The sequence below is a fragment of the Rhinopithecus bieti genome, unplaced genomic scaffold, assembly GCF_001698545.2.
Source record: "Rhinopithecus bieti isolate Rb0 unplaced genomic scaffold, ASM169854v2 scaffold_947, whole genome shotgun sequence".
NCBI classification, from domain to species: Eukaryota; Metazoa; Chordata; class Mammalia; order Primates; family Cercopithecidae; genus Rhinopithecus; species Rhinopithecus bieti.
Genome location: NW_016803664.1, coordinates 536,664 through 555,812, shown reverse-complemented (window position 1 = coordinate 555,812; position 19,149 = coordinate 536,664). Strand labels below are relative to the sequence as shown.

The 19,149-nt window shown below is 39.6% G+C and overlaps 1 protein-coding gene across 4 annotated transcripts; it reads right to left on the bottom strand.

Moving 5' to 3' along the window:
- Window positions 1–1,289: 1,289 nt before the first annotated feature.
- On the bottom strand, window positions 1,290–19,149 carry GTF2A2 (general transcription factor IIA subunit 2). Of its 4 annotated transcripts, XM_017895999.1 has the most exons (6): window positions 18,837–19,104; window positions 18,530–18,746; window positions 13,934–14,054; window positions 12,542–12,646; window positions 3,972–4,098; window positions 1,290–1,580 (listed from the first exon to the last, which is right to left on the bottom strand). In XM_017895999.1, exons 3-6 carry the CDS (start codon window positions 14,003–14,005, stop codon window positions 1,555–1,557), a joined length of 330 nt encoding a protein of 109 aa, XP_017751488.1. In that variant the 5' UTR covers window positions 14,006–14,054; window positions 18,530–18,746; window positions 18,837–19,104; the 3' UTR covers window positions 1,290–1,554. The 4 variants fall into 4 exon arrangements, with proteins under 4 accessions (XP_017751488.1, XP_017751479.1, XP_017751472.1 ...); XM_017895990.1 differs by lacking the exon at window positions 18,530–18,746 and having other exon boundaries at window positions 18,837–19,149; XM_017895983.1 differs by lacking the exons at window positions 18,530–18,746; window positions 18,837–19,104 and adding an exon at window positions 19,118–19,149.

Below are 19,149 nucleotides of genomic sequence, written 5' to 3'. Positions count from 1 at the left end.
TGTATTTAAAGCACTTATTTGTAAGAGGTCAGAAAGGAAAAAATATGGATTACACTCAAGATATAACTGGGTTTAAGTTTTGGAGGATGGGTAGGATTTTGATGCTGACAGGAAAGGCATGAAAATTGGAGGGAACAGCAGAACCAAACATTAAAAAATCATAGGTCTCTTTGGTTTCTTTCTCAAGCTTAACTGGAGCAGACTATGTATGTAATGGGTAGTAGTGGAGGTCAGGAAGGGAACATGGAAATACATGCATAGAATGAGTTGGAGGATGAAACAATTTTATTTTCGTTGTAAGGACAGTCTATGTTGATCAGGCTGGTCTCATCCTCCAGCCTCGGCCGCCCAAACTACTGGGATTATTTACTTACAGGTGTGAGCCACCAGTACCTAGCCAAAAAGTTATGAGAGTCAAGGACTGCAGTGGCATGCTGACTTAACAACTGCAGGAGCATCCAGGTAACAGCAAAAATCTTTTACTCCAATTGGGTCAATTCAGTTAACCATGTAAGAAACTCCTCACCTAGGGTCAATATGCTACATCTGTATTTCTGCAAGCACAATCCAGTGACATAAAGTCTAATGTATCATGTACATGATAAAATGTATGAAATTTGGATCAATACGGTGAATTGAAATAATTTACCTGTCATATGGTGGGACTATTTTGTTGTTTTTTTCCCCCCTTCCTCATGTTACCTGGTCTAAGAACGAAAGGTTTTGGTTTTGTTTTGCTATGATTGTCTAACTTTGGTTTTGTATTTTTAAAAGCAAGGGATTTTCTTAATAAAATTCCATCCAGAATTTTTTTTTTTTTTTTTTTTTTTTTTTTTTGAGACAGAGTCTTGCTCTGTCGCCCAGGCTGGAGTGCAGTGGTGCGATCTCGGCTCACTGCAAGCTCTGCCTGCCGGGTTTACACCACTCTCCTGCCTCAGCCTCCCGAGTAGCTGGACTACAGGCGCCCGCCACGTCGCCCGGCTAATTTTTTGTGTTTTCGGTAGAGATGGGGTTTCACCCTGTTAGCCAGGCTTGTCTCGAACTCCTGACCTCAGGTGATCCACCCACCTCGGCCTCCCAAAGTGCTGGGATTACAGGCGTGAGCCACCACGCCTGGCCCAGAATTTGGTTTTCCCCCTGCTGATGCTTTCATCAGGTAAAGTTGCAACTGACAAAACTAACCTGACTTTATGGAAATTAAGCATTCGGAAAGAGCATCATGTTCCTTGCAAAGGAAATGAAGAAACGCATTATCTTCATATTGCTACCTTAATAGTTTCACCAGTTACTACTCAGAGTTTTAAAATGAGTTTATTAAAGAAGGTTCTTAGGAAGGCAACAACTTTTGTCATTAAAAAAAGTCTTTTTTCATGCTGTATAATAAAGGTGATGTAAGAGGCTACAGAGTTCTAAGTTTCTTTCTACTGGAAGTCTCTGGTATAGCACAGTGTGGTCATTTCTGCAATTCTAGAATAAATAAAAAGTCTCTTCTATGCTTCTCTTCAAAAGCAATGAATAACAGAAGATGGCATAAAAAAGCCATATTTTTTCCATTCATTCTGTAGTATTGGAGCCCGTATCTAGGAAACAAAAGAGAAAGTAAATTCAAGGAGCAATTTAATTTTAAAATTAACTATTTTAAGACTATCAGAAATGAGAACACAGGACTAATAGTGGTGGTGGCTTGAGGGGTGAGGAAGAACAGAAGGTTTAAGCAGAGATACAAAGATGCTTAGCTCCTCATATTCATACTGGAGTAAAACCAAGTTGAACTACATTTGGTTCATGTAATTGTTATATAACATTTTTTTTTCCTCCAGGTCTTTTACTGTCCCAAACTTTTTTTTAAGACAGAGTCACACTGTGTTGCCCAGGCTGGAGTGCAGTGGTGTGATCTCAGCTCACTGCGGTCTCCACCTCTCAGGTTCAAGCAACCACCTCTCAGATTCAAGCAATTGTCCTGCCTCAGCCTCCCGAGCAGCTGGGATTACAGGCGGGCGCCACCATGCCTGGCTAATTTTTGTATTTTTAGTAGAGATGGAGTTTCACCATGTTGGCCAGGCTGGTCTCGAACTCCTGGCCTCAAGTGATCTGCCCGACTTGGCCTCCCAAAGTGCTGGGATTACAGGCGTGAGCCAGTGCGCCTGGCCTACTGTTCCAAACCTCTAACACTGCATTCTTTTCTGCAGCTATAAAGTAAATGGAATACAATTTAAGCTTTCCTTGAGTGAAGATCAATTACTACACTGTGAAGCGGGAGAAAATCCTCAAAAACTACTGTAATAAACAAGGCCGATCTGCTACTCATCCGCTGAAGTTTGGAAAACAATCTTGTACAGTAAAGAGCAACACACACTAAGGACTACCACACGGGAGTGCCTATCAGTAAAATACATACCTTTACATGGATTCATACCTTTACATGGATTCTTTTGATATTATACATCAGTATTTTGTTCAGAGGCTTTATTTACTGACTTTTTGGTTCTCGGTATGGTTCAAATGACTGAAACTGACACTACTAATAATCAACATCTGTTCTGTCCAATACAGTAACCACTGGCTAGCCATATGTGGCTAATTTCAAATATAGAAATGTTATGATTCAGGAAACAGCACCACCTTCACAGGAGTTTTAAAAAGACCCAAATATAACACTGTTCCTTGCTGTAATGACAAAGATGTATCTGATGACTATAATAAAAAGTTAACTATGCCCAAAGTTCTTAGAATGATTATTCCTAGGTAACCTTCCGAACTATAACAAGTCACCAACAGTAACGCTGCTAGGTTCAGAGACTTTCTGATATCTGGAAGAGACTATTTCTTTAAAAAGGGCTGAAGGTGTAATTTTTATATAGCCACTAAAAATCAGGCTTAAGTGCAGGGGCTCAGGTGTGTAATCCCAGCACTTTGGGAGGCTGAGGTGGGAAGGTCGCCTGAGCCCAGGAGTTTGAGATCAGCCTGGGCAATACAGCAAGACTCTGTCTTTAAAAAAAAAAAGAAAAAAATGGCTTAAGGGTAGTAAACTCAGTGAAAAACATATTTACAAATGTCTACATATACATACATTTTTGCAAAAAAAAGGCTATATAATATTCAACAGGGTAGTTATAACACCATCATCAGGTAGTGTTGTAGAGAATGTCTTTCTTCTATGTGCTTTTTTGTATTCTCTACATTTCTTCAGTGATTAGCCATTTCTTTGGAAGTGCAAAATATATAAAACAAATCCAACTCAAACAGGGAAATGGAGGGTATTACTTTCTAAATTTCTTTATCTTCCTCTTCAAAACTCCCTCTTAAAGAGCAGCAGTCTTTTCTATTCACTTTCTAGACTAGGTGCTCTTAACACAAATGGTTCAGATTATAAAGTATATTTAAAATATAATTAGCAAAAAGGAAATAACTAATCATGAAACAAATTAGAGGTGTATAGCTTTTGAAACATTTAAGGACCTGAAGAAGTTCCTAGGTCTGGTGTGAGAAGTTCACTTGCACGTGTCATATTTAACAGATTAGATGAATATTTACCATCATGACTCCAAAGTTCTTATGGTTAATTAAAATCCTGTTTAAAATATAACTCTTTAAATATACGGGTATCCAGCAACATAGAAACCACAGGATTGTCAAAATTCTTAAAGGTGTCTGAAAAGCCTGATAAACACTTAAAATTTGTAATGGAAATAGAGAAATGCTTATTTGCTTATTTTTTTTCCCCACACAAATCCAATCTGTGTAAGTAGTCTATGTGTCATTTGAAATGTATCCACCTAAAGTCAGTAAGAGCACTGTTTGAGATACACAATTCAGAATTTAGCTGAGATAGAAGCCTGGGCTGTATCTGGGAGTTGATCACTGGGCCATTTTCCCCCTTAGGCTTTTCATATGGATGCAGATCTGCTAAAGGCTCATAAAAACAAGGTTTCAAGGAGCTTTGCTTTCACAGAAATAAGGCAAGCACTTACTTTTACCATCACAGGCTACAATTTTCACTTTATCCACTTTAATAAGTTCTGTCACCTCTCTGAATTCAACATCATTCAATACAAAAGTCCACACATTGTCGCAGAATCTGTACGTATTTAGAGAGCCCTTTAAAACAAAACATTTAGAAATACCATGAAATGTTTTTTCCCCTCACATTTTTCTCCAAAGCAATTTAACAGATCTTGGCTACCAAGAACATAATTGTTAATAAGTTTAATGCTTAAGATTTTCCTTAACTTTAATCCCAGCTACTTAAAACAAACAAAAGCCAGACAAATTTGCTAAGGGAAGAGTTCAAAAATATTTTAGTTGGCACTCTGTATTTTCAGTCTCCATTCTAAATTACTTACCTGAAATATAAAGAAAAAATAAAAACTTGTGTTTGTATTTCTACTGCCCTCATGTGGCTAAATTATGAAAGTTCAAATTATTATGTAAATATTTGTTAAAAATTACATATTATGTTAATTCTCCAAATGTACAAAAGCAGGGACTTCCTAGAAACACTAAATTTTAATCCTGTGACTTGCCTCAGATGCATTACTGTATTAGTCACTACGTCTACAACATTCATTGTCCTGAGAAACGTATAATTTATTCATACGTATTAAAAAAAATTTTTTTTGAGACGGAATCTCGCTCTGTTGCCACGCTGGAGTGCAGTGGTGCGATCTTGGCTTACTGCAACCTCCGCCGCCTGGGTTCAAGAGATTCACCTGCCTCAGCCTCCTGAGTAGCTGGCACTACAGTAGCCCAAAACCACACCCAGCTAATTTTTGTATTTTTAGTAGAGACGGGGTTTCACCATGTTTGGCCAGGATGGTCTCAAACTCTGATCTCAGGTGATTCACCCACCTCAGCCTCCCAAAGTGCTGGGATTACAGGCGTGAGCCACCACGTCTGGCCTATGTAATTTTTTTTTCTTTTTTTGAGACCGAGTCTTACTCTGTTGCCCAGGTTGCAGTGCAGTGGTGCGATCTTGGATCACTGCGACCTCCACCTCCCGAGTTCAAGCTATTCTCCTGCCTCAGCCTCCTGAGTAGCTGGGATTGCAGGTGTAAGCCACCATGCCTAGCTAACTTTTGTATTTTTAGTAGAGACAGGGTTTCACCATGCTGGCCAGGCTGGTCTCAAACTCCTGACCTCAGATGATCTGCCCGCCTTGGCCTTCCAAAGTGCTGAGATTACAGGCGTGAGTCACTGCAACAGCCTATTTTAATATTTTTTAAAAATAGAGACAGGATCTTGCTATGTTGGCCGGGCTAGTCAAACTTCTGCCCTCAAGCAATCGTCCCACCTTGGCCTCCCAAAGTGCTGGGATTACAGGTGTGAGCCACCATGCCCAGGACACATTCTTCTAATTATGTTTTGTTGTTGTTTTTTTTTTTTTTTTTTTTTTTTTTTTTTTTTTAAGTAGGAATATATACTTGAGCATCAAAAGGAAATTTTTATTTTATTTTAGTCTCATTCTGTGGCCCAGAGTGGAGTGCAGGGGTGCAATCTCAGCTCACTGCAACCTCTGCTTCCTGTGTTCAAGTGATTCTCCTGTCTCAGCCTCCAGAGTAGCTGGGACTACAGGTGTAGGCCACCACACCTGGCTACTTCTTGTATTTTTAGTAGAGATGGGGTTTCACCATGTTGTCCAGGCTGGTCTCAAACTCTTGACCTCAGGTGATCTGCCCACCTTGGCCTCCCAAAGTGTTGGAATTACAGGCGTGAGCCACAATGCCCAGCCTATTTTTATTTTTTGGGATGGAGTCTCACTCTGTTGCCCAGGTTGGAGTGCAGTGGCGTGATTCTGGTTCACTGCAACCTCTGTCTCCCAGGTTCAAGCGATTCTCCTGCCTCAGCCTCCCAAGTAGCTGGGATTACAGGCATCTGCCACCACATCAGACTAATTTTTGTATTTTTAGTAGAGACGGGGTTTTGCCATGTTGGCCAGGCTGGTCTTAAACTTCTGATCTCAGAGTGATCTGCCCACCTCGGTCTCCCAAAGTGCTGGGATTAAATGTGTGAGCCACCACGCCCGGCTGGAAATTTTTAAAAAGAATGGGATGAAAGTTGTGCATGGACACTAGCAGAATACAATTAAAACCTGAGATAAACACATGCGCACATACAGTCACACAGGAAATTTAGTATGCAACACTTAAAATGCCTAAAATCTTCAACTCAGAAACAAACCACCAAGCACAAAGATGCTCCCTGCAATATTATTGTAATAGCAAAAATTGGATTCAATCTGAATAGTCTATCAAGTGAGAATGATTAAGGAAACTGATGGCTATGAATGAATGAATGTAATAAACGAATAATTACTGTGTGCTAGACTATGCTGGCCTCTGCGGATACAATGGTAAGCACAGGTCCCTGCCACTGGTGAGCTGAGTTTAGCAGGGAGATCATTAAAACAAGTAAATATGTAGCATAACAGTGCTATGGAAGAGTAAGTTAGTGGGTACTGTGAGTAGAGCAAAGGTACTCAAGAATGGATGGAGGACACAAGGTAGACAGCTTCTCTCAAAAAGTGAAGTTTAAGTTGAGTACTAAAGAATAAGAGTCAACGGAGAGGAGGGATAATGGAAAGGAAGACAAACACTTGGAATGGGGTGGTCAATTCCAGAAAACAACGCGTCAGCAGGTCCTAAGATAAATGAGAACCTTGGAAAACCTTTGCCCCATCCTAATGGTAATGGGAGGTCAGTGAAAGATTTTAAGCAGAAGAGTCTGATCACATTTGCAGTTTTGGTAATGACATAAAGAACAGATTAGACAGGAGTATGACTAAAGGAAGTAAGACCAGCTATGAAGCTGATGTCTGTTAGCTGCGTGAATCAGAGAGGTGAAAGTGGCTTTACTACAGTAATAATAAAGGGATCAATAGAAACGGAGAGACTTTAAAAGGTAGGACAGCTAGGAATGGTCAACTATAAATATGGTGGGGTAGGGGAACAGCGAAATCCATGGTAACTCCCAAGCTTCTGGCTTGAATGTCAATGCATTCACAGAAAAAGCTGGTTTGGGAGTAAAAGTTAAATTTGGAACTTGCTGAATTTTAGGTGTATCTAAGTCATGATGTCCAATAAGTAGTTGGAGTATAACAGAAAGCATGAGAACACAATATTTACTTTAACCAAAGCCAGAGGGTTGGATGAGACCAAGGATAGTGGGGGCACTCTATAACCCTAAGAAATACCAACAATTAAATGATAAGCAGAGATAGAACTACAAAGGAGTCTGAGAGTAACAGGCCAGGGAATAGGAGAAAAGCTCACACCGTATGGTTTCAAAGGAAATAGGGGTTTAAAAAAAAGAATAATCAATAGCACTACAAATGATGCATTAGATTTAGCAAAAATAACTTGGGAACAGCAATTTCAGTGGAGTGATAAATACATGGAAAATCACCCATGATTAAGGGAAAAAGACACAAAATTATAAACCTATAAAATATATTTGAAAATTAGATCTGCTCGTTTGCTAGTCTGAGCCTCTGGAAAGCTAAACAGCTAGATGCCAAACTCAATGTTCATTTCCAGCATCCTGAATGTATGTGTAATCCATGATCTTAAGAGTGTGTACAATATTACTGGCCAGGTGTGGTGGCTCACGCCTGTAATCCCAGCACTTTGGGAGGCTGAGGTAGGAGAGTCACTGAGGCGAGGAGTTCAAGACCAGCCTGGCCAACATGGTGAAACCCCTACATAAATATAAAAATAAGGCAGGCATGATGGTGGGTGCCTGTAATCCCAGCTACTTGGGAGGTTGAGGTTGGAGAATCGCTTGAACCTGGGAGGCGGGAGTCACAGTGAGGTGAGATCACGCCATTGCACTCCAGCTTGAGTGACAGAGTAAGAATCTGTCTTAAAAAAAAAAAAAAAAAAAAAAGGCCGGGCACGGTGGCTCAAGCCTGTAATCCCAGCACTTTGGGAGGCTGAGACGGGTGGATCACGAGGTCAGGAGATCGAGACCATCCTGGCTAACACGGTGAAACCCCGTCTCTACTAAAAATACAAAAATTAGCCGGACATGGTGCTGCATGCCTATAGTCCCAGCTACTCAGGAGGCTGAGGCAGGAGAATGGCCTAAACCCGGGAGCGGAGCTTGCAGTGAGCTGAGATCCGGCCACTGCACTCCAGCCTGGGCGACAGAGCGAGACTCCGTCTCAAAAAAAAAAAAAAAAAAAAAAAAAAAAAAAGAGGTGTGTATATTACTTTCTTTTTTTGAGACCGAGTCTTGCTGTGTTGCCCAGGTTGGAGTGCAGTGGTGCGATCTCGGCTTACCGCAACCTCCACTGCCTGGGTTCAAGTGATTCTCCTGCCTTGGCCTCTGAATAGCTGGGACTACAGGCATGTGCTACCACCACACCCAGCTAATTTTTGTATTTTTAGTACACACGGGGTTTCACCATGTTGGTCAGGCTGGTCTTGAACTCCTGACCTCAGGTGGTCTGCCTGCCTTGGCCTCCCAAAGTGCTGGGATTACAGGCATGAACCACTGTGCCTTGCCTTACTTTCTCTTTTAAAAAATGTGTAGTCTTTTATCCCTCGCCACCCTCCTACCCTTTCCCCAAAGTTCGTTCGCAAAGTCATTATCATTCTTATGCCTTTGTGTCCTCAGAGCTTAGCTTGTAGTAAATTACTTTCATTGAATAATGTTATGTAAATAATTTAAAGCAAGTTATTGGGATTTATGAGCCAGTATGTGAGTATTCACTTTCAAATATAAATAAAGCATTTTAGATGTAGACTGGAATGAAAAATCTTACATATCATATGCTGAAATTCCATTAGTTGCAGTATAAATTTATATACTTCATTTATTTTACTGCAAAAATAAAATGCTATAAATCTTGACTGAAAGATATTAAAGTTATTAAATGCCTTCCAATTGTAGATGAAAATTAATTACAACATCAAAGAGCACATTCAGCTAGGTAACTTTTGAGCCAACCAATGTTTTTTAAAGTCTTAAATGGTAAGAGACTGATCTTTTTAGAATAATTTGAACAGAATCTCTAACATGAAATAAGCTTTAAATCTTTTTTAGAATAATTTGGAACTAGAATCTCTACATGAAATAAACTTTTCTGTATACAATTTTTAGTTATTTATAATATCTTGCTTTTTTACTCTCTTCATTTGAAAGTCAGAATCCATTTAGTATCTCTAGTATAAAAACTACGTTTATATATATGTATATAGTATATATACACATATACTCTATAATTACAAACATTATATAATATATACACGTCTTTCAGTTTCTGTGTATATATTATATAATTATAAATATAATTTTTATGTGTTTATACATATATACATACATATAGTTTTTTTTTTTTGAGGCAGGGTCTAGCTGTGTCACCCAGGCTGAAAGGAAACAGCATGATCATGGCTCACTGCAGCCACAACCTCCTGGGCTCAAGTCACCCTATCACTTCAGCCTCCCGAGTAGCTGCGACTATGGGCACACACCATCACACCCGGCTACGTTATTTATTTATTTGTTTGTTCGTAGGGACAGGGTTTCACTGTATTTCGCAGACTGGTCTTGAACTGCCCTCAAGTGATCCTCCCGCCTTGGCCTCCCAACCCGCTGGGATTACAGGCTTGAGCTGCCTGATAATTATAATTTTTCAAAGTGAAATTCTGAATTCTTTAAATTCAAAAAGTTCCTTCTATAAGAAGATATTTGGCTTTGGTCAAATATTACTTTTAACACTTAATCATTTGGCCAAATTGTATCTTCAATGCACTTTAAATAAATACATTTTTGGTTTTACATGTATCCACAACTGGGCAACATGTTTTCGGTTTTTTTTTTTTTTTTTTTTGAGATGCAGTCTCATTTTGTCGCCCAGGCTAGAGTGCAGTGGCATGATAATTGGCTCACTGCAACCTCCGCCTCCTGGATTCAAGCAATTCTCCTGCCACAGCCTTCCAAGTAGCTGGGACTACACGCGTGCACCACGTCCAGCTCATTTTAGTAGAGACGAGGCTTCATTGTGTTGGCCAGGCTGGTCTCAAATTCCTGACCTCAAGTGATCTGCTCGCCTCAGCCTCCCAAAGTGCTGGGGTTACAGGGCATGAGCCACCGTGCCCAGCCTTAAAGAACATCTTGAAAGTTATATAATAAATGTTTGTTACAGAAACATCAAAAAACAGTGAAAAGGAAACCTTCAGTTTTGTTAGAAGGGCTATTTTTCTTGATCACTAAATCTTATTTTTTGGGGGTATGGCATTCAATCTTTTAATGCTTGTTTAATTACTGTTTGAAGTCAACACTATAAAGTTTAAGTAACCATTACTTTTATCTATGGGAATATGTTCTCCCAAAAACGTACAATGGCTCCTTAAAACCCTAGTTATGGCTGTGTGGGGTGGCTCGCACCTGTAATTCCAGCACTTTGAGAGGCCGAGGCAGGCGGATCATGAGGTCAGGAGTTCGAGACCAGCCTGGCCAACATGGTGAAACCCCATCTCTACTAAAAATACAAAAACTAGCTGGGTGTTGTGGCATGCGCCTGTAATCCCAGCTGTTCAGGTGGCTGAGGCAGAAGAATCGCTTGAACCCAGGAGGCAGAGGTTGCAGTGAGCCGAGATTGCGCCACTGCATTCCAGCCTGGGTAACAGAACAAGACTTCGTCTCAAAAAAAAAAAGAAAACAAAATAAAAGCCTAGTTATACACACTACTTCAATCTGAATTTTCTCCCTAAAAATTAATTCAGTTCAAGCTCCATGGTACATATATTTAGATTTTTTTACTAATAAATTAAAACATATAAACGATTAAAACCTTAGCTCTCATACTTAAGAGGATTTTCTCCTATAATACTCTACTAAATAATTTCACTTATATGGAACCCATAAAAGGATTTAAAACAAAAAACAATTTAACATGCTATATAGAACTATTCTATTCTTGTAAAGGATGCTTCTCACTGCTAGGTCAGCAAATTATAAACAAAAAATATATACTTAAATTTGATCTAGCAAAATGGCTCTGAAAATTAGATATTTCTAACTATTATCTCTTTTGTCTCGGCCATATGCTACACTAAGCTAAACAGAATGTCATTTGCAAACATTCCGGACTTAAAACTGATCAAGTTGGCTATAACCCAGGAGTAGGGTGATAAAAGCCTGAGCTAGAATAGCAGCAGCAGGAAAATAAAACGAAAGAATGGAAAAGTCCTGATCAAGGCTGAGAGCAATTATATACATAGCTTTTGGAAAATACACAAAACTTACAAAACACTGTGCAAGATAAATGTAAATGTCAAATTACTTTAACTCTACCTAAAGAAATCCAAACTAGAAACCTACAATAATGCACCTAGAAGATGACTAGTTAGGCGTTGTGAACTACATTGCCTCTGATAAGTAGTCCACCACCTTTCTTACTAGAGCAAAATTTATGTATTAACATGGATCATCTGGGCAGATTTCTGCATATGGGTATATTTAAAAAACACAAACTAATTTTGGCAGAATAATTACTGTTAAAAATTCATGGATCCACCAGTCAAATTATATAGTCTTGAAGGCGTATTTTACTCCAGATAATTTTTTGGCACATGAAACTGATATATGAGATTTATTTAAGTCAAATGGGGTTTTGTCTATCTTGTTCATCTTCGAGTATCTAGAACATGCCTGGTATATTTTCTTTTCATCTCTGTGTATCTAGAGCATACCTGGTATGTTAATAGACACTCAAACTGTTTACTGAATGTTTAAGTACCAAATAAAGTAGGCAGATGTTAATTAATGATCAAATTTTGGTTGTTAACCGTATTTTAACCTTCTTTTGACCATATTTATATAGGTTATGCCTTATAATACAATATAAGCATAGTTAGATAAATAATAACCAAACATCATCATATACTATATGAGTCCATCAATACCATAATGTGGTAAAATTATTTCTGTTGCACCATGACTCTTTCAATGGGCCCTTAATCTGAAGTTATCAGGAAATTGAGAGAGCTAATTTTATCCAGCTTTGGATTACTACTATTCAAAGTATAAGTGACTCAAGTGAGACCAAGCTACCAGAATAGTCTGTTATCTATCACTAGAGGTCAGGTTTTTTATCAGCCAAGTTACCTAAGAGTAGGAGGGAGGCAACATGAAGTTTCTAGAAATAACTCTACTTCCCTTGAACGGGGAAAGGCCAGAGTTTGAAAACCGTAACAGAACCTTGGGGATTACTCTGCCACTTACCTTTAATCCTGCAGATAATATTTCAGGTGTTTGGAATCTCAGTAACTCTTCAGGGAAGGTAGCCAAACATACAAAGGCTGATTTATGAAACAATGAAATAAAAACCTAAAAACATCTCTGTATCTCACATTAAGTGGACCAACTTAGTATAATATATAGTTGATTGAAAAGTATAATTTAGTTATTATAAAACAAATTCCAAAAACTGATAAAAGCCACCTCTTCCTATAATTAACAAATATGTAGGGGTCCTAAAAAAAAACACTGTTTTAACAACCATTGGTATAGGCTTCTAGATTCAGGAAAATATCCTTACCCTGAAATTGACTCTGTTCCTGACCCTCTGAGCCAATGCTGAATTTATAGCCTTATCAAACTGAAGTAGAACTTGAAGGGCAAGTTGGGGGGTGATCTGTTGAGACTGAGAAAAGGTAAAGGTCATAAATCCCCTTAGGGAAGAACATTAAAGACAAAGTAAATAAAAATATACAAATTATCATCTAAAATTTAACTGAGGTTAACCAAAGCCTCTCAACTAGAATTCCTTATCTCCTTTGCCATAACTGATGAAGTAGCAAAGCTTGAAGATATCTTTTGTGCTCTCTCGACACAAACAATCTTGAAAAGAAAACATGTAGTGATGTTACAAAGCCAGAAGAAAACTTTGTCTTTTTTTTTTTTTTTTTCCTTTTTTGTGAGACGAAGTTTTGCTCTTGATGCCCAGGCTAGAGTGCAGTGGTGTGACCTTGGCTCACCACAACCTCTGCCTCCTGGGTTCGAGCGATTCTCCTGCCTCAGGCTCCCAAGTAGCTGAGATTACAGGTGTGCGCCACCACACCCGGCTAATTTTGTATTTTCAGTAGAGACAGGGTTTCTCCACATCGGTCAGTCTGGTCTCTAACTCTCGACCTCAGGTAATCCACCTGACTTGGGCTCCCAAAGTGCTGGGATTACAGGCGTGAGCCACTGTGCCCGGTCGGAAATACTTAATATGTTTTTATTTGGGAGAATTATATCGAAGGGTTAATTCTCTCAAAATGGAAATATAAATTCAGACTTGTAAATATCAGAAGACTTTATTAAATTGGACAAAATTACCTTAAAGCTAAAAAGAATTATGACTTTCTTCCCTCAATTTGAGAACTGGGAAAACCAACAATCTCAATTTTGATGTTGAACAAAAATTTTTGAAGATTTAACTTTATTTATTTAGAGGCAGGGTCTTGCTCTATCACCAAGGCTGGAGTGCAGTGGTACCATCATAGCACACTTAAGCCTCAAACTCTTGGGTTCAAGAGTTTACTCAGCCTCCTGAGTAACTGGGACTATAGGCATGCGCAACCACACCAAACTAATTTTTTTATTTTTTGTGGAGATGGGTGGTGGCTATGTTGCCTAAGCTGGTCTCAAACTTCTGGCCTCAAGTGATCCTTCCACCTTGTCCTCCTACAGTACTAGGATTAGAGGTGTGAAACACTGCACATACCCAGATTTAGCTATATTTAATGATATCATTCAATCATATTTTGTGTCCTGTTGTCAGGACAGTGTAATAAACAAGAATTTAAGGTTATTTGATCAGTGTTACTGACTTGCTGGGTCAAAGAGTCCAAGATATTTTACCTCATATCTCTTTGCTTAAGTGATATGACAAGAATTACTGTAAACCCATCTAGATAAAATGTTTGATTTTAATTCAGTCTCCCACCTGTATGAGCTCATCTAGGCTCTCCTGAAGACTGTTTCCCAAAGTGGTATTTCTGTATAACTGATATGCCATGGCTTAGGAGGAAGAATTTGCTTTTCTTATTCAAGCTTGCATTGATGTCCTAAAAATTTAATATAAAATTGTTAAAAAAGATCATACTGTAACATCATAAATTATGTATATAATATCGTCTACCTCAAATATTCTAATATAGAACTAGGAGAACGCTTAATGGTTGCAAATTACTATATAATCATTTAGAATTACAAGGAATAGCTACAAATGATTTTCCAGTTTTTTTTCCTGTGATTTTGACATAGGCATTCATATTCCTTTATGCAGTATAGATGTTATATTTATTAAAATGTCTTTTCCATTTCCTTCAAATATCTGCCTTCTGACTTAGTCTAGAATTTTCCATGTACTGTCCTTTCTACCTGCTGTCAAGTCACTGGTAAATTCTTCAGCTCATATTTGCATGTCTGCCCCTTTATTTTCCTGTTCTCTCTAAATTCAGTATTCACAGAGTGCCTACCAAGAGGATGGCACTGTGACGGGTTCCAGGGAGAAGATGATGATTAAAGACATGCTCCCAAATCCTAAAAATTTATACTCTAAAGAATGTAACATACATACAAAAAGATTAAATTCAGTATAAGAACTGTGATAAAGATACAAAGCATACCATGGAGGCTGCCTGAGCTGGCTCAGAAAAGCTTCCAGGTTCTTTAAGCTAGACTTTAGCCAAGCAGAGGAGGGAAGTCATTCCAGAGGCTGACAGAATAGAATAAGTAAAGCCATGGAAGGATGAAATGTTTGTAGGGAAAAACATAAACTGTTCTACATTATCAGGGCATAAGTATGAACAGGGAGTGGCAGGAGATGAAGCTGAAAGAGACAGCATAGATGGAATTGTTTGGCAGGACAGGAGCAAACAGTGGGGAGCCACTGGAGCATTTTACTCAGGAAAGGTCAGACAGCTGGGCTTGAGTGCGAGATTTAGAAACAGATGAGGGATGGGGGCTCGAAAAGGGTGGCAGCAGTACAGAGTAAATAAACATTTACTGAGCTTCCACTACACGTCAGGTGTAAGATCTTGACCTCATGGCATTTTCAGTCTGGAGATGGATGGGGGAAAATACATTTGAGGAGCAATCATCAGGTAAAACTCAGCAAAAATAATGGGCAGCCATCAGTCCTTACATTTCATACCTTGCTAGCATTGGATACAAGAGATCATTTCTGCCTTCTTGGGACATATCTTTGGCTTTGAGACACTACTCTCAGTTCTCTCATGTCACTGGATACCATTGTATTTCTTATTTTCTTTTGCTGGTTCCTCCTCAGCTCCCTGACTTCTAACTGTTGAACTGCCCTAAGTTTTCTTGGGTCCTTTATTCTCCACATACTTTACTCCCTTAGTTACCTCATCCAGACTTGTGGCTTTAAATACCATCTACTATCTGGTGATGACTCCCAAATTTGTATCTCCAGCCCTCAATTCTCCCTTTGTACCCATATATAAAACTGCCTGCTTGACATTGGATAGAAATATCAAGTAGGTAGCTCAAATTCAATTTGTCAAAAACCATGTTCCTGATGCTACTCTTGCAAATATGCTCTGTCCTCAATCTTACCTCAATAAACAGTAAATCTAGTCTTCCTGTAACAGCTCAAAAACCTTAGAGTCAAGAGTAACTTCTTTCTTTCTTACTTAGCATCCATCAGCCAACCTTTCAGCTCTTCCTTCTAACTATAGCCAGAATCTGACAGCTTCTACCATCTTCAATGCTATTACCCTAAGTCACCATCATGTCACCAAAGTTAATGTGATAACTCACGGTCTCCTTATTTTCACTCTTGCCTATTCCAACCTCACCCTCATAGCAGCCACACTAAGACTTTAAAACATAAGGCAAATCACATCACTGGTCTATTCAAAACCACCAATGGCAACATCCCATATCACTGAAAACCAGAGTCCCTGGTTTGGAAGGCCTATGTGATTTGGGCCCCCCAGTACCTACTTCCCTATCTTCACCCACTCACCCTCCCACTCTGCTGTGGTCATAATGGTCCCCTGCTGTTCTTTGACATGGGAAGCATGATCCTGCTTGAAGGCCTTTGTGGTGGTGGTTCTTTTTGCTGACAGTATTCTTCCCAGATACCTGCATAGTTCACTCCCTTATTTGATTCAGATCTCTGGGTCAAACATTACCTCATCACAAAAGCCTTCTATAATCAACCTATAAGAAATAATTACCTCCCTTCTTCCTCACACTGCTTTATTTTCATTCATACCCATAACTGAAGCTGACATATATACGCTTATTCTGTCTCCATCTACTAAAATAGATGACCCAGTGAAGACAGGGACTTTTGTTCAGTTACATATTTACCAACTAGAACATATGTAGTATGCATTATTTGTTGAGTGAATTATTTGGTAGTATGTCAGAGTGCTAATATATTAGAAATATCTGAGTACGACACAAAGAATTCCACTTTACTGAGGAAACTGAAGCAATAACTTCCAGACTCACAGCCACATCCAGCTACCTACCAATAGCTATACAGGTTGAGCATTCCTTATCTGAAATGCTGGAGACCTGAAGTGTTTTGAATTTTAGAATATCTGCATCGTATATACTTATGGGTTGAGTACTCCAAATTCAAGCTCTGAAATGTTCCAAAGAGCATTTCCTTTCAGTGTCATGTCGGTGCTCAAAATTTTGGATTTTGGAGCATTTTGGATTTGGGAAGCCCAACCTGTACCCATATACTCTGCCTCCCTGTCACTATAGTTGAACTTTATACCTATATTTATCTAAATCCAATCCTTCTACCTTTGTATTAGGGATTGTCTTCTAGTTCACTCAAGAATATTGTTCTGACAATTCAGTTGTTACTTCTCTCCCTCACCATCAAATTTTCCCTCTGTGGATCATTTCCATTAGCAAACAAATAGGTGGCTACTTCTCCCACCTTAAAAAGTAAAACAAAACAAAAAGCCCTGAACCCACATCCCCTGCTGGCTACACCCTATTTCTCAGTTCCCCTTTGCAGCAAAATCCCTTGTCTGTATTCACTGTCTCCCAATTCCTTTTTTCCCATCTTCTCTTAAGCTCATTTTTGCCTCTAGCACTCTAAGGAAACAGGCTGGGGAAGGTCATCAATGGCACTGCTAAAGCTAATTCTCTAGCCTCCATCAGAATATTGGACACACCTGATTACTCCCTCCTCTTTCGTAAAGGATCTTAGCTCGGTTTATGGGACACTGGCCTTTTTGGATTGTCCTAACTCACAAGTTCATCCTTCTTAATATTGTTTGCTGGTTGATCCTATTTTCCCTAAACTCTAAATATCACAGGACACAGTCCTTGGTCCTCTGCTGCTGTCTACACCCATTCCTTACTGGTAACATTTATTCTCATGGTTTAAATGCCACCATTGATCATCCCCAAATTCATACAGCATAGAACTTCTTACTCCTGGATCTAGCTGCCTACTCAACATCTCTACTTGTTACCTTTTGCATCCTGGCTTAAATAACTCCATACTTTTACAAGCTTGGGCAAACCTCTGAAGTCATCCTCCACTTCCTCTATCTCACTCACCATATCTAATTCCTAGCAAATCCTGTAAGGCCTACCTTCAAAATAATTCAGAATCCAACCATTTGTCACCATCTCTACGGTTATCACCCTGGCCTGGGCCACTCTTGTCGTCATCTGGATTACTGCAAAAATCTCCTAAATGATTTCCCTGCTTCTACACTCACCCCTACACTCTAATCACAACTCACAGCCACCAGGTGATCTTCTAAAACTTCAGTTAGAACACACCTCTCCTCTATTCAAAATCTCCCATGGCTTCTATCAGCCTTTACAATGATCCGGCTACCCATGATCTCTGACTTTATCTTCTTGTCCCTCCACCCCCAAAACTCTTGCTCATCCCTCTCCTTGCTATTCCTCAAACATGACAGGCTTAAAAGCCTTTGTATTGGTTTTCCTATCTGCCTGAACGCTCTTCCTGGTATTTACTTAGCTAATTTTCTTAATTCCTTCAAGTCTTTGCTCAAGTAACACCTACTAAATGAGGCTTAAACTAACCACCATCATCTTTAAAATACCAGTTCCCACCTCCACTCTGGAACTTTCCCGTACTCCTTTATCTTTCTTTCTTTTTTTTTTTTTGATAGCACCATCACCTTCTAACACCATTATATATTTATTTTACATTTATTTTCTGCATCCACTAATAGAATGTAAGCTCCATGAGAGCAAAGCTTTTTATTTTGTTCATTTAAGTTAACTAGGCGTCTAGAACAGTACCTGGCACACAATGGGAGCAAAAAAAAAAAAAAAAAATCTGTTCAATAAACAAAGGCAGATAGCAGTAAGTATAACGTGTATGTGGGAGGGGAGAGGGGATTAAAAACGGCAAGAAATCCCAACAGGGAGATAAAAACTTTACAAAGTAGGAATACAGAATCGTGCATCGTGTCCCATTGGACAAATTTAAGAGTTTATCTAGAAAACAGTTATGCGTTATTTAAACATTTGTTAAAATTACTGATTTCAATGTTCTTACATTCTTTAAAAATTCCTTGTGAAGTGTTCTAATCTTTTAGACGTGGTATCAGCCACAGAAATTTATTGTTCCCTTGTTTTGCTGTTCAGAAAATTATGTTTCCAAACTGGGAAGTAACTCGTCCTAGCATTTTTTGATTAAACCACCCAGTTTAAAATTCGTTCCTTTTGTCGGAGTTCGCACGAAGAAAGTTGGAAGGCAGACTTCAAACAACAAGCTATAAAGCACAGGAAGGAGACATTTAAAAAATGCTCTCCGAAATTCGGCAAAACTCACAGGGCGCTATTGGATGCTTTAAGACATTCACCTGGCTGAAAACACGGTGGTGGGCTGAGAACCTCTCCTAGGTGGGTTCTGTGGGCGCCCCGTGGACGACGAGCCTCCCGCGCGGGACGAGACCTTCCCGGCCGCCTCGCCGCCCTTCTCCGGTGCCGGCCGCCGGGCCTTGCCGGCAACGGTCGGTAACGGGCCGATCCCAGGAGCGACGGGCCCTCAGAGACTACCCGACCAACGCACCCAGACTCCGAAGAGGCGGCAGGGAGAGCGGTCCTGCTTCCCTCCCTAACCCTGCCCTCCCTAATCCACTACCTGTGGGGAAGGCGCTTCCCGCCGCGGAGCGG

What these genes read in the sequence shown, in the direction of transcription:
- GTF2A2 (XM_017895990.1), bottom strand. Translation starts at nt 14,005, where the DNA reads ATGGCATATCAGTTATACAGAAATACCACTTTGGGAAACAGTCTTCAG. An exon ending in GCCTAGATGAGCTCATACAG is followed by an intron (nt 12,647 to 13,933) that starts GTGGGAGACTGA and finishes ACCTTTTCTCAG; the next exon opens with TCTCAACAGATCACCCCCCA. An exon ending in GGAACAGAGTCAATTTCAGG is followed by an intron (nt 4,099 to 12,541) that starts GTAAGGATATTT and finishes TTTGTTTTAAAG; the next exon opens with GGCTCTCTAAATACGTACAG.